The 15073-nt window shown below is 44.2% G+C and overlaps 1 protein-coding gene across 3 annotated transcripts in view; it reads right to left on the reverse strand.

The window, feature by feature from the left end:
* Nucleotides 1–15073, reverse strand: part of nrp2a (neuropilin 2a) — a 60672-nt gene that overhangs the window by 3476 nt on the left and 42123 nt on the right. For 2 of the 3 annotated variants that reach the window (XM_042404829.1, XM_042404828.1), the window contains exons 12-16: nt 10641–10721; nt 10394–10495; nt 6492–6757; nt 5796–5892; nt 3985–4017 (exon numbers count right to left, since the gene is read on the reverse strand). In XM_042404829.1, the coding sequence (XP_042260763.1) occupies nt 3985–4017; nt 5796–5892; nt 6492–6757; nt 10394–10495; nt 10641–10721 (579 nt within the window). Of the gene's footprint in view, nt 1–1581; nt 2058–3984; nt 4018–5795; nt 5893–6491; nt 6758–10393; nt 10496–10640; nt 10722–15073 lie in introns of those variants that run through there. The other variant, XM_042404831.1, reaches the window with a different exon arrangement.

Genomic DNA, 15073 nt, shown 5'->3' on the forward strand with positions numbered 1-15073 from the left:
AATAAATGTTATCTGTCCATTAACTAATTACAACTATTAGATGCTTGGAGCCTAACGGTGTCGAGATGGACCAAGTAGGGTGTCCAATCCCTCCTCCCCAAGTTGATTTAAAAGCACACAATGAGAGCGTGCCAATAAACACTTTTTTTTTTTTTTTTTACTCTGAAGAGAAAAGTGCAGCTACTAAATTTTGGCAACAAATCGACATGCATTCTGCTGAGCTGTGGGGCTAGTAAGTGATGGATTTTTGCTGGTGTGACAGATCACGAAAGCACGCCCTGTTAAGCCACAGAGTGAAGACCTCAATTTCATTCAATCCAGGGTGTTAAACTGAGCTCATGTCACATCTCACCACCTCAGTACCGACTGATGAGAGAGAAATTGGTGCCAATTGGTCTGTCTCAGTCAGAATTCAGTCAGTTCGCAATAAAATTAGCTTTCAGATCCCAGACATGTTAAATATCAGTAGGAAGTGCATTAGCTATGTTTGGCGTCTTATGGCACTAAGGAAATAACCCTCTATAGCTGGTGCTCTACTCTGGTTTTGATAATGTCTTAGATTTCCCCAAAGGGTGCATATATACAGCAAAACACTGCACTTATGGCTTCCAGCTGGTCCAATGGCATTGTGGGATTTGTAGGAGTATTAATCAAGAAAGAAGTGATGATGGCAGACAGCTGTGTCTATTTACAACCCTAAAAACAACAAGCACATATTCACACTGAAAACACAGCAAGACTTGGCTCGGCATGGCTTTCATCTGGGCAGCTCAGAGACATGGGGAACAACGGGAGTGGGTGGTATGAAGCATAAATGGGAGTGGAGCAACGTGCTTTATTACGCCAGAGAATCAAGATGAAACACTAAACACTGAAGACGGCTGCATCCATCACTGACTGATGCCTTTATCAGGAGAAGACAAGACGTTCAATCAAATGAGCTGGTTATCTCCATTTGTGATGTAGGACTTTAAGTATGATGGATTTGCATTCCTTTGTTTTTTAAATGTGCACATGCTCTGTTGAAAAGGACAAGGGAAGGATTTTTTTCTCCTCCGTTACAACACCCTCACTATTGGTACAACAGGCCTAACTCATATCAAAGCTATCTCATGTTGTTTTTACAGAGATACCAAGAGCTTTATGTTCTGGGGCTTGCCAGATAATTTCCACAGCTAGCACATTCGAATGCCTCTCAGCCTAACAGTTTTCTCCTCTCTCTCTCTCTCGGCACTGCAGAGCTCCTCATGTCTCTGGGGTCTTGTTTTAGCCTGTGGTTTGGCAGCTCTGGCTGGCTCTCACAGCGGAACCACCTCGACCACCCCCACCTCCCCTTCCCAGCCCACACATGTCTGTGTGTATGTCCATGCTGGGGTCATTCCAGGAGGACCGTTGGGGTTATGAGGAGCCAGACGGAACTCAATGGTCCGAAACAAGCTGTTCAGATAAATAACTTACTCAGACTTCAGTCCTCTCATCAGGAGCAGCATAGTGTGAAATGTCAACAGCAAACTCCTTAATGGAACAAAGAAGAAAACAGCAACCAAAGCTACATCCATTAGAGAGAGAGAGCACAGTGGGTTTTTTTTTGCAAATTTTTCACTTGGCAGTTTAGGACAGTGTCTGTGTAATCATCACCCTTGCAACTGTAAACTAAATGAGGGAGGGGTTCGTTGAGTGGATTTTCTGTCAATCTTGCAGCATCACGACACACATCCTGCCACTGACATCACAAGTGGGCATCCTGCTCTGCCAAACAATGCAGCTAAGTGCTTCTTTTCAGCAGAGGGTACGGTGTCGGTCCCGGCTGTCCAACCTCACTGTCAGGACTGGCTCCACCCCTGGGGTGGCCATACTGGAGGACCAGTTAGAATACTGGAAGCACTGCGAGGAGCTGTGATAGGCCACTGACAGCTGGCTCTTCTTGGTGGCCAGGTGTTGTCGGCAGCAACAGAGGGCTCTGACAAAGATGGCCACCGCCAGGAGAAGGAGGGCGCCCCCGGCGGCCATTATGTAATACCAGTGGATGGGCAAGGGAGGCACAGGAACGCCTCCCCCTGGTGGAGAGATACAGAGTAATTGGCCAGCGGGAAAAAGAGAGGAGTGGCACTTGTTTATTTTCTACATTTAATTCTCTATTTTCTATCCCTATTGGTCTTCATCATACGAACAGCAGGCGTGCACCTCATATGAGCATGCACAAGCATGCCAGTTGCAAAAATAAAAATATAAATCTCCAAGACCAAAAAAAAATTAAAATGCATCCATTTCTCTCATGTAGCTTGGGTTGCGGTTGGAGGACAAATTTTCACACCAAGATCATCACAAGATTTGGTTTGAAATCAGTCCAATGGTTGATCTAATCAAATGTAATGCAATTCAATTTTTCAAAGCTCCAATGGAATGACTTGGTGTGAAACGAAAGCCAAAATAATTAGTTATAAAAGCACCCACACACATTGAATTAAGGAGCTTCCTCTTCGTGCTTCACACTGGCACAGGAAGTCCCAAACAGCCCCTTGATAAAGTCTCAGAACCATGCAAGACTCAGTCAGACACCACATGGGAATCCAATGTTCCAGAGCTCTCTCTGAGCTGATATTGGATTGGCATTTGTTATTTAGCTGGCTCGAGCTGGCAGATTTGTTTTGAGTATATAATTTATCCAGTTCTCTGTTCTTGGTTTTACATTTTTCTTTTTCTCATGCATCAGCCTCCTGGCCAGTCCTCTCCTCTTTAAGCCAAGCGCTGTCTCCTTGGAGACTATCTCCACAGATCCTCTACGCTGCTGCCCCTGGCTTGAACCCCCTTCTCAAATTCTTGGTAAGAACCAACTAACTGCCTTCCAAGAAGCCTCTACTATACTATCCAAAACTGAATTGTGAAAAAACAAACCCCTAAAGACACTGAAAAACTGAAAAATAAAGCCCACGTGTACCATCCAAACTTGATGTAGAGAGCTGTAAGACCGCATGAATGTCACATTTAACTAGGAAAAGTGAAGCAGAGCTGAATACATCGTGATTTTTGGACCATGTCACATAATTACAGAGGGAAATGGTGCGTGCTCCTGCTACTTCACACTGCACACACTCATTAGACAGACCTGAGTTGGGGAGAGGAGAGAGAGAGAGAAACCCGTGCTTGCCGCTGCTCAGTCACTCTATCTGATTGCTTTTCACTGGGGACACTGGTGTGTATGTGTGCTGTGATATTAATGTGTGTGTCTGTGCATGTTTGTCAAGGGTTAGAGACTCTGTGTGAGCTTGGGTGTGTATGTGTATGGAAGCGGAGGGAGTAGAAAAGCCAAAGAAGTGCACACACATCACATTCACACTGAAACCGCCAAGCTCTTATCTTATTGGAAGACATTATGAGATGCCAAAACACTAACATCAATCTCATAGAGTCCCCCAGGATACTCTAAATATTTTTCATGAGGCAGACAGTTATTTAAAACCCTTCAGGCTGTGTCAGGCAGCCTAGAACTGAGAATATGTTGCTCTTTTCAAATATCTGACTCCATGAGGTGTGCTTGATTTAGCTTGCCTTGCACGCAGAGTTTGCTCTTTTGCTACTAATCCTTTGTTTCCACGGAGACTGACAAGGTAAAACTAATGCACAACAACAAATTACTGAGATAACCTATTTTCCAACTAGGTTAGAGTTTGGGAAAATCATTTGGCATTTGCAAATTCAATAATTAGTTTGTTTGGCAAGAGGTTTAGTATTTGTTTGGCGATGTCTCCATGCTGCTGATGAAGCGATGAATCGCTAGTTTTAAAAATGAATGCAGTTTCATTAATCTGGAAAACACACAGCTCTAGCAGCCTCAGTGTTGTCAGCCACGGACTGCTTTGGGCTTATTATTTAGCAGTTGAAACAACGTAGTGCCACCAAGCAAAAAACCCCAGGCTAGTGCATACCAATGGGAAAGGAAGCAAGACCAGAGAGGAAGTGACGTCATAACAAAATCAGACTCACCTGTCATTTCAGGAGAAAAAGCAGCGAAGGGTTCTGCGAGGACAGAGAGAAAGTCGGGAACAGAGCGAGAGAGAGAGAGAGAGAAAGAGAGAGCTGTTAGATAACTTTAAATATGAGGAAAAAGTCAACCAAATGTCACACAAATGTCACAGGACTATCAAACTCCTCCTGAGGAAATTTAAGTTAATTCCTCGCATAGCTCACATGAATTATGGCATTTACTCAGCTCCTTTGCTAGAATGCAATTTCAAACAGAGTACATTGTGTGAGTTGGGAACTTGAGATGGGCTGTGCTGAGAGTGTATACGCTACGTGTATGTGTGTGTGTGTGTATGTCAGTGTTTGCAAAGTTCACGCATTTCAAGTTGTTTATCTGCGGAGTCCAGTTAAACTGGAGAGGCCTGGATGTTTTTGGCTTGCTGCAAATGCACAGAGCAGAACCTTGACTTTGATTGCCTGGAATGCAAACACAAAGAACTGGTGTGTATGTGTGTCTCAGTGTGTTGGACTGTGTATGTATGTATGTGTGTGTGTGTGTGTGTCGGGGGTTGGTGATAGAGGAAGAAGGAAACCGACTTGGGAACTGGCGCCTTTTGGCGGGAACGCCAACGTACTGTGAAAAACTCAACTGCGTTGGGTGATAAGCGACGTCCCAGCATGCTCTGGGAATGGCGAAGGAGGGGAGGGAAGGGAGGAAGGAGGAAACACTGAAACATGGAGGCAGGAGGGAGTTCGACGGTCATTTTTGCCTTCCAAGCGGCTGCGCTGCTCAGACTCTATCAAGACTCTCATGACACACACGGAAATGACACAGAACGCAAACACAAAGAGGCAAAAACACACAAAAACAGAAGTGTTTGCCACAAGCTAAGGACATAACACACACACACTTTCCCTCAATTACACATTGCCTGCTCCCCACTGTGGTCCAGCTCCAAAGCACATTGGACGTCAGTCAGAAGTGATGACGGCAGGTTTTTGGCTCTGAACCCACAGCTTGGTCTCTGATCTGTTTAAGACCCTCTCCAAAGCCCCTTCTCGGGCCAGATTAAGGAGGCTACGCTGGCGCTCGGCTCACACCAGGCACCCAGCAACTTGCTTGGGAAACAGCCTGTCTAGTAATTCCCTTTGACGGCTTGGGAAGAGCTCTGTTTACAAATACGACAGAGGAGTGAGCGCAAGAAAGAGAGATAGAGGGAGAAGAGAGAAAGAGAAGAAGAGAAATCTAATGAAACATAGATTAGCATCGCTGGGGCCCACGGGGCGTTTATGGCCTAGTTTTCCTATTCTTCTTTTCTTTTCTTTTTTTTTTTTTGTGGAGGAGTAAATGCTGTCCCTCCCTCTCTTTCCGTCTTTCATCTCTGTAGTCGGTGGGAGAGACTGTCTCCAAAACTGGAATGGGAGGGCGAGGGAGTGATGGGGGTGTTTATCACTTCATGTGTGTCACTGTTCAAGGACCTCACGGCTAAAAAGTGGAAGATATGGAAGGGAAAAAGAGGGAATGGCAGATTGATGGAGAGCGAGATGATGACGCGATGGAAGTGTTGACAGAGGATGCGAGGGAGTTGGTGGGTCAAATGGATGTGTGTGTGTGCGTGTGTGTGTGTGCGTATGCTTATTTGTGTGTTTGTTTATTTTTCAATATTATACTGGATGGAAAAGATTTCGGCAACTTAAGTAAAAAAAACAAGACAGTTTGTGCCTAAAGTTTGTCCCAGTCTGTCTGTCAAACCCTCACAAAAACACGTGAAGTCCCAAATCTCACTGATTCTGTGTGTGTGTGTATGTGTGCGCGAGTGTGTGTGACTTACGTGTACACTCCTCCAGAGGGGTGCTAGAGCTCATGTGGATGTTGTCTATCCAGATGTGTCCTCTGGTGCCGTGCACAAAGAAACCCTCCATCACAACCTACCCCAGCCAAAACAGATGAGGAGGAGGAGGAGGAGGTGGAGGGAAAAGTTGAAGAAGAAGGAGAGGAAGAGGGAAACGGAGACAGGATGAAGGCAACAGGGGAGGTGGGGTGGGTGGAGGAAAATTGAGAATGGGGACAAGCATGCAGAGGAAGAGGAGGAGAAAGAGGATAAAAACTTAATACAGTGCCTGTGATTTCAAAGTTGCAATCAACACACGCAATCATCTTCCCCTTCTCTGCAAGCTTCTTCAACTTACTTTTTTATGAGAACATTAACTGCTTGTGATGTCTCTGATAAATGATCCCCAAACAATCACACAGCCGATAGAGAAAATATGGCTTATTTTAGCTTCTTTTGAAGTCAAACCTGGCCTGGGTAACAGAGAGGTTAATGCTGATGCTTTCTTATGCTCTGAGATGAATGTATCTCTCAAACGAACCCCGATAAAGACACTAAACATATATTTCTCTTTCTGACATCGAGCAGCCATGCTTTGATATAGCTCACTGATTACTGGGCAGAAGAATCCTGATGTTTTTATAGCATTGCAGTTATGACTTTTCCAAATTCCAATAAATCTGAGTTCATCACTACCTGAAAGTCTTTAGGGGAACGAGGCAGGATGGTGCGTCCCTCCTTCCAGACAGGCCCCTGATCGTCTTTAAGTGTCCATAGGAGGGTCTCCTCGTTGTGGGCGTCCCGCAGCAGGACCCTCAGGTAGCCCTGGGCCTCCCCCCACATTTGGTAGGAGAAGAGGAGGCAGAGTGGCCCGGAGTCGGCCGCCAAAACGGGGCTCACGAGCCGGGCTCGCTGCTGCTCTGTCTTCGGGCTGGCGTCTATGTACAGATAGGTGTTGAGCTCTGGAGGGGAGAGAAATACATCAGGATGAGAGATGACTTTGTTTTACCCTACATAAGTGTGTGTAAAATCCCTAAAATGTAACTTAAATGTCCAGTGAAAATCCCTCATCACCACACAGGAACATTTCTAAATCCAGATGTGCTACAAATGTTGAAATTTGGTGATATTGTGCTGTAGCTTTATTCACTAGTTTAAAAAAATCCCCTCACATTGGATCAAAAATAAAAATAAAGAATTTCACCAAACAGCCACAATATTCAACCCAGGTGTTTCAGGATTTTAACACATTGCCAGAAATGAGCACAGCTGCGTTTTAACCTTGAGTTTGCTGGTTGCCACAATCAAATGAAAGTGAAAAAAGCCTGATTTAATGGGTTTCCATTTCAGCCCTCGAGGCAATAAAAACTAGGAAATTTGAAAAAGGCTGCGTAGACTTTTGATATGAACTGTAAATGGATGCTGCTGAAATGAATTTGCCGGGCACGAATGTGTGTGTGTGTGTGCGCTTATGAATACAGACACACAATTATCATCATTAATCATCACTGTTTTTGCGCATGCAGGCAGACGTAGACACATATACATCCATATGCACTCATGTACAGTATATGTTTTCACACAATTACGGATATCTTTAACACGACTCTCAACCGAAAAAAAAAAACTAATCACCATTTGCTAACAGGAACGGCATCACTGCGACACAATAGTCACACTAAACAATAGGGATGTGACAAATATAAACACACAGAAGAATAGGTCCACTGAGAGCGTCATTCATACACGGAGCGCTACCAGAGCTCCAGCCAAGACCCTCGGGGGCCATTTCTCTTCATTCCCTTCCAGGTAACTTAAACAACGGAAAAGTCCAACAAAATGCAAGCCACTCCATTTGTTTACACCAGAGGATGTTTAGTTTGCAAATTGGATGCCGACATGAATTCCATTGTGAGGGGAGAAAGATTCGTGAGCCTACTGTATGTAAAAGTGTACGTGTGTGAAGAGAGAGAATAATCTGTGTGTGTATGCCCATGTATGTGTGAGAGAATGACTCAATGAGGCATCTGGTGAAGAATTTCTTAAGTGGGCCCTGTGGGAAAATGTCCAGTATCAACAATCTGCAGATTAAATCACCTGCTTTATCATGAATAACTGTGTGTGTGTTTGTGTGTGTGTGTGTGTGTGTGACTAAGTGTGTGTCAGAGCAGCTACGTGCCCCTTTGCTTTTGTTTTACAGGCAAGGAAACGGAGCCCGGTGACAAATCAGGGTGCATACTGGTATTTTCCAGAATATTGTGCAGGTGTGTCTGTTTTAGTTTTTGTTTCCCAGTAACACCACAAGGTTTTTCTTTACAACACATCTGCTTTTTCTCCAAAGCATCTTACAGTAGCATGCAGTGAGAGTGTATGTTTTTAGCGAAGCCATGCTCAAGTTATTGAGTTGACTGGGCTGGTACCCTTTTGCTGTGTGTGTGTATGTGTGTTTGTGTATGTGCGGTCTTTCCAGCAGATCAGACAAGCAGTATCTGTAGGGACAAATCTTCCTCCGACTTGACAGCTCCCCTCTGCTCGCCATACGCCCAGACTCGCCTGTGTGTGACACTTCAGACAGTATGTGTGACAGTATGTCCCTTGGCCTTTCGCAGCCTTGGAATAAGTGTGTGTGTACTCTCCTTTGCTGCATATGACACTTTTTTTTTTTTGTTGTATATACTGCAAGTGTGTACGCGCCTAGAGAGGATGTGCAAGTGAAACATATTTGTGACTCCACGAGGCGTTTTATCACTCATTTTAATGTGCGCACCGAAAGCCTCTTCCATCCTCTCTGCCTCTGCCGTGCTGAAGCGGCGGCGTCTTGCAGCGAGCCCCCCCATTGTTGTGCCTCTTGTTCACCAGACAGCTCATAATCGAGACTGCCTCGCAATACGCAGCACAACAGAGCATTATTAATCCATTTCATAGCGGTCTCCTGCAGCGAGAAGCAAACAAGGATTTAATCCATGAAGCCTAGTTAGCACGTTTTTACTAGCGGGGGTATATTAAGCCAAATAATACAACAGTGTTGTGGCTAATTCAAGCTCTCTGCCTGTTTCTGAGGTCAAGAGGTGAGGGGATCATGGTTTCTAGGTCATGTGAGAAACCAGAACTCTATGGAGGATTTAACAGTGATTTGATAGTGGTGAAATAATGATCCTGTGTTGGCTGGGATTTCTGACCTTTGACACCTGCAGGAAAATCAAAGGCTGGCGTGGCGTGTCAAAAAACGGCTGGAAATGATATTTCATACATGAAAGCCACAACCTGACTAATCTAAGCAACCCTTCCCAATCTAGCCGTGATGAAAGAAGCTGCTTTGAAGCCCCCCTGTCAAAGATTGTTATGACCTAAATAGGTCACGCTTCCAAGAAAATTTCTTGCCTTCGCTGCGAGATCCGTTGCCCTGCTGAACATGACCCAGGTGACATCACAAATTTGACAAAAAAAAAACGGGGCATGCTGTACCTCTTGTTTAATTCTCTCCAGCTGGAGAAATGCTGAATCTTTCATGGAGACTTGCTCAAAAGCAATGAATTTTAAAACAACGTTGGGACAACAATCCCTTACCCTGCATATGAAAAATTATTAATAGTGCTTTAAAAAAACCCTCCTTGTGAACCAGAAGCAGAAAATGTCTTCTATAGCTTTTAATAACATGCGAGAAGCTGCACTTTTGATCCGTGGGTATGTATAAAAGGAGAATGAATAATTATTTCTTCAAGGAGTGTCTAAGTAGATGGAAGTCTACACAGCATCATCTGGGATATGCCTGAGGTAATGGAGGGGCAGTAACAGACGACTGGGAATAACAGCTCATCTTTGGAATCTCCTGCTCTGAACTTAATTGGAGCTACTGGGTCTTAACCCCTTCCTGCCAGAGACGTCACGCATTTGACACACAGACGCGAGAGCAGGCACAGAGCTGGTCTTTGTCACACGTGTCATGCGTGAGGCTGTATGCGTTTGACGCGGACGGCGGCGTTTCTTTCCCTCCGGTTCCCTCAATTCATTTTCATTCTCATTCGCTCAGAAAGAGCAGCGTGTCTGGCAGACAGTGTTACCGCTAAATTAGACTGGTTTCAATTTACGGAATTATTTTAATCAAATTGAAAAAGGACTCAATGAAGATGCACATGGAGAATGACTCCATTTAATTATAGAAAACAGTGTCTTGTCTAGACCCACTGAAGTTGATAAAATAAACTTAATGCGTTTGTGCTTGTGCAATTTTCTGCGACTGAATGAAATTCTCCTTGCGGCTGCATACATAAAAGCTCTGCAGCAAACAGTCTCATGTTGAAAGACGTGATACAGAAACCCATGTAGCACTAACAATTGTCCAAAGTCATCCTGAGCTGCTTAATGCATCATCTTGTAAAACTATCCAGACTTAAATGTTAGACCAATTTTAAGCAATTATACTTTTCACCATCACTGTGACACATAGATTAATGTTCAGTCACCTCCTGCAGGTTATTGTCCATCGAACTCTTGCTACGTAGGGGGGAAAAAAAACACAAGCTCCTTCAAGCAGACAGCTAACCAGACAGAGGCGGTGAGTCATGCAGAATCTTCACATGACTGATGAGGAGACTCACCGTGGCTGTGCAGGGACCAGAGGAGAGGGGCGTTGGGGTCATGCGTCCACCCACACAGGCCATGGTCAAAGTCACACACGTCTGATGGAAGAGCGGTGGCTACTGTAGAGGAATGTGAAATCACAGTCATTTCAGATAAAGAAGCATTCACAGCCGCTCTACATAATGTCACACAGCCGTTTCAAAACCTCTCATCGTGGTCATTACAGCCTCCTAATAACACTATTAATCCGGTATTTCTTCTCACCTGTAGTCGTAACAGGAACAGTAGTGGTTTCTATGCCAGCGGGTAGAGTTGGCGTGGCGGTTTCTGCTGGCGTGGTGGTTTCTACAGGAACAAACATAACACAACTCAGGTCAAAAGGTGGTTGGTTGAAACAATCCTAAGACATTAGATTACTATAGGGAGGACACATAAATCTCCCAGTGTTTGTTCAACAGATTATTTATGTGGAATTTCTACTTTGGTAGCATACATTAAGGAGGGCCAGGGAATACAGATGAGAGGAAATGATAAGCAAGAAAAACAGAAAGAACCATAAAATAGTGAGGTGTAGTGTCTTTATACACCTTAAGGAACTTTCCATTCTGCCTATATGCCATTGATTTAGTTGATAAAGTGACTACTTATTTAACTACTTAAAGGAAATACTACCAATAATTTAAAAGTTTGAGTTTGACACTTTTTTTTGCCAAGAGTTAGATGAGAAGATTGATGTGTTTCATGTCTCTTATGTCTATACACTAAATATAAAGCTACAGCCAGCAGCAGGTTAGCTTAGCTTAGCATAAAGACTGGAAACAGGGGGAAACAGCTATCCTGACTGTTGAAAGGTAAAAAACCTACCTACCACCATGTCTAAAGCCCAGTTAATTTACACGTTATTTCTTGTTTTTGGGGGGGTTACGTGCTGGACAATAAAAAAAAAAAAAGTTTTTCATTGCAACCTGCAGCACAGACAATTTTATACATACAATACAATTTTTCACATGCCTTCCCCTACAATTAATCTCTTTTGCAAAAACAGTTTGGGTTCACTTTAGTAGCAGCGAGAGGACGTTTTAAACAGGAAACTGATGAGTTATGCTGCTGTTTTGAGTAACTAGATTTTTTAAGCCTAATTCAGCACATAAACAGCTTGTCTCAGTGGCGGTGAATTAAAGTTGCTGTCATAATAAACAGTGTGAGGTCATTGTCCAAAACTAGCTCTATCTCCCGTCTGCTGTCTCCATTCGGCCATCCCACCCAGAATGTCAGAGACAGGCAGAGGCAGGCACAGATAGCCCCGGAGCACCCAAAGGGGGCCCTAATCATGTTGTGTCTGGGTGCTCAGGCGTCAGTGTCTGTCTCACACATTGACTCAAATATGCGGACACACAGATGCACACACATCCAAATACTAATACGCATGCAGATGCAGAGTCACACACACCCACATACATACAGAACGCCTGGCGCTAAGGCTGATGGATGGATGTGTCTAACAAACTCCCCTCGACCTTGGACGGGATGATCACACTCTGGGACCACTCATTGGTTGTCAGAGAGGATGCAGAACACACACACACACACACACACACTCCATCTCCCACCCTATTTTCTTGTGCATGTGTGAGCTATCGTGAGTTACAGAGTGTCTCCCTCACTCCATAACTCATACGCGCTTGGAGGAAGGGAGAACAAACACAAACTGAAATGTATGAATATCTCTTTGCCCTTAACATCTATTTAAGTTTACATATATCACAAAGAAAGGCAAACAACACACACGCACACAAAAACACATAAATAAGCCAACGATTTTCTCATTAAAACACATCATGGGCACACAAACAGACACATGTTGAGCAGGCCGCGGTTGGAATGTGAATTGGGAGAAAGCGCAGTCTTATTAGGAGCAGATGGGTCAACCCTGGAGAGTCATGAAAGTCTACACAGAGGTTTGGGTCACGTCTCAACCATAGATCCAAATTTATCATGTGAATAAACTACGTTAGCTGTTCTTCACTCACTTTCTGTCTCTAACAAAACATGTTTACACAGTGACTTCTTTCCATCACATTTCACTAAACTAGATTTCCACTATTTCCGGCAGATGTTACGAGATATACGACACTGGTGTCTTTTTCTTATTTAACTGACATTAATAACCACTAAAATAGGGAAGTGGATTCTCATGCATAATATGTTTATTTGTTTGCTTCCCCTGCCTTACCTCATTTAAGTCTAACCAAACAACTCTGAATGCTCTGACTAACTCATGCAAGAAAGAGCTCCTCAGCTGAAAAAGAAACACAACAAGCGTGCAAACATCTCAAAGGAAAAAGTCATGTGGATTCATCACCACGCTTTGCTCTGCTAAACGCCTGTTAGTAGCAATTCTAGAGCCTCCTACTGGTAATTTCCCTCTTTATGAATGACTACCAACATCATTTGAAGACTACGAAAGGTGCTAAGGGTAACAAACGCGGCGTGATACACAATTGATCCGCTTAAAGGAAGTTCCTGTGGAAATGAGCGCGCCCGCACCCCAGCTGGAGAAATGGCAGACATGAAAGGGCCGGCCACAGTTGGTGACGGCTTCTGACATTAGCCCAGCGTTAATGTCATGTCCTTTATGCCAGTCATTAGCTACCTAATGAGACTCTTATCGCTGCCGGCCCACCGGGAAGGTGTAGTACAAGGCAAGGAAAGTGAAGGCAACCAACCACTCAAACCTCCCTGCTTCCCGAATTTCATCATCTCTTGTTCCCCCCTCTCCTCTTTATTCTGTCTCTGGTACTCACATTTCTTGTTTGTTTTTGCTTTTGTGCTTGCCTTTTTATTCCAGTCTAACCTTTGAGTCCCCTAGTTAAGTCTTGGGACAAGGTGTTAAAATAAACCAAGAGCCTGCACATTACCTGGGCGCCAGCACACACGCACTCCCATGTGTTCAACAACTAAACACACATAAACACAAAACACACAGTCTAGTCCATTAAGATTCTACCCAGCTCCTGAGCACTCCATGCTTTCAAAGGTCAGGCCTTGTCACAGTGTAAATGTGTTGACCTTTCCAGGGTGTGACAGGAGTGTCAGGGGCAATGGGAATGGGACCGACTTGTGCTGTTTGTGGGTGCGGATGTTTATGTGAGACAGAGAGAGAATGTGTGTGAACGTATGTGACCTGCCTACCTTGCCCAAAGCTGTGTCCTTGATGTGTGTGAGGAGTAAGTCACGGAGCTGCATGAGGAGGCTCACTTCTGCACGGGCAGGCCTACTATAGATGCGCAGCAGAGGGCCTTGTAATGCAGGAAAAGTCTCTCTGCAGCGGAGTGTTGACTTACATAATGTGTCTACTGCTGCAGGTGATGATGCAAGTCATCATCATGCACGGGATGAAACACCAACACTTAGAACTGGACCCTTGGGAACTGCTGGTATAGATAATGGAGATGCACGCTCACATGCATAAATACAAATTCGGTGCACCTGCGCTTCGCATACACACATGCTCACAAAAATACACGTAGACATTAACACAGACACACGCGCCAAATACACACACATACACAGGGTGGTGAGGGCCAACCCTCTCTGCATAAAAGACATTGCTCACTCCCAAAGAATCTGACTCAGCAATATGTCAGAGACGAAGAAAAAAAAATATCTTCAATTATGTAGAAAGCCTTTCTGTAAATCTCTGCTTGGCAGTCCTGGGTGCAAACACACACACACACAAAGATGAATAGATGTGCATACACACACATACTGTACATCCCAAAAGAACTTGATGGAAAAAGACAAGGAGCCATTGTCCATAGTCATTTTATATTCTGGTGGGTGGGGATAAGTGCTCAAGATCAAGGTTCATCCACACACACACACACACACACACACACACACACACACACACACACAGAAGCCAAATTTCCTAAAGGGTGGGGAGTAAAGGACCAAACTGTGATGACATGTGTGAGTTACACAGTGCTCCTAAGACTAAAATTATCCTACCTGGAAAAAGGGAGAGATGATATTTTGCATTTTTTTCACAGATCAGTCTCTAAAATTTCCTTCCTGAGCTCATAAATATTTCATTTTTGGAGCATCTACGTTAGAAAAAAAAAACTGTGACTGCAGCAGCTCTGTGCTAGTGTGTGTGTGTGTGAGTGTATGTGTGTGAGTAAGACAACTGTGCATAAACAGGGGAAAACAGAAGGAGTCAGGACCAACAGCAGTGAGCGAGAAAAAGAGGTGAGAGTGATGACTAACAGAAGAGAGGTGGGGAGGAGTGGAAAGGAGAGGAGGCATGGTAACAAAAAAAAAAAAGAACAAAAACATTTACGGACCCACGCACTGGGCCTTAGGGAGGGAAAAGCAAGAACTGCAACCATGTGTGTGTGAATGGGGAGAGAGAGAGAGAGAGAGCCTATTCTGCTTCACTGTAGCAGCTGCTATGATTTGAGGCAAAAAAAAAAAAAAAAACAACAAAAAAAGGTTGATTTCATCAAGCTAAATCATATAAATGAGATGAGTGAAGACATTCAAAAGAGCGCTACACTGAGGACAGAACAGAGAATGAATAGTTGGAAGGGTAGAGTGGAAGGGGAAGTGAATGATTTACAGGATGTCAGTAGTTGTCCATTATTCCTGCTGAGTTTTGGAAGGCTTGTGAACAATGTGTGACCCTGAGCAGCAGT

The sequence above is a fragment of the Thunnus maccoyii genome, chromosome 24 (genome assembly GCF_910596095.1).
Source record: "Thunnus maccoyii chromosome 24, fThuMac1.1, whole genome shotgun sequence".
Lineage (NCBI taxonomy): Eukaryota > Metazoa > Chordata > Actinopteri > Scombriformes > Scombridae > Thunnus > Thunnus maccoyii.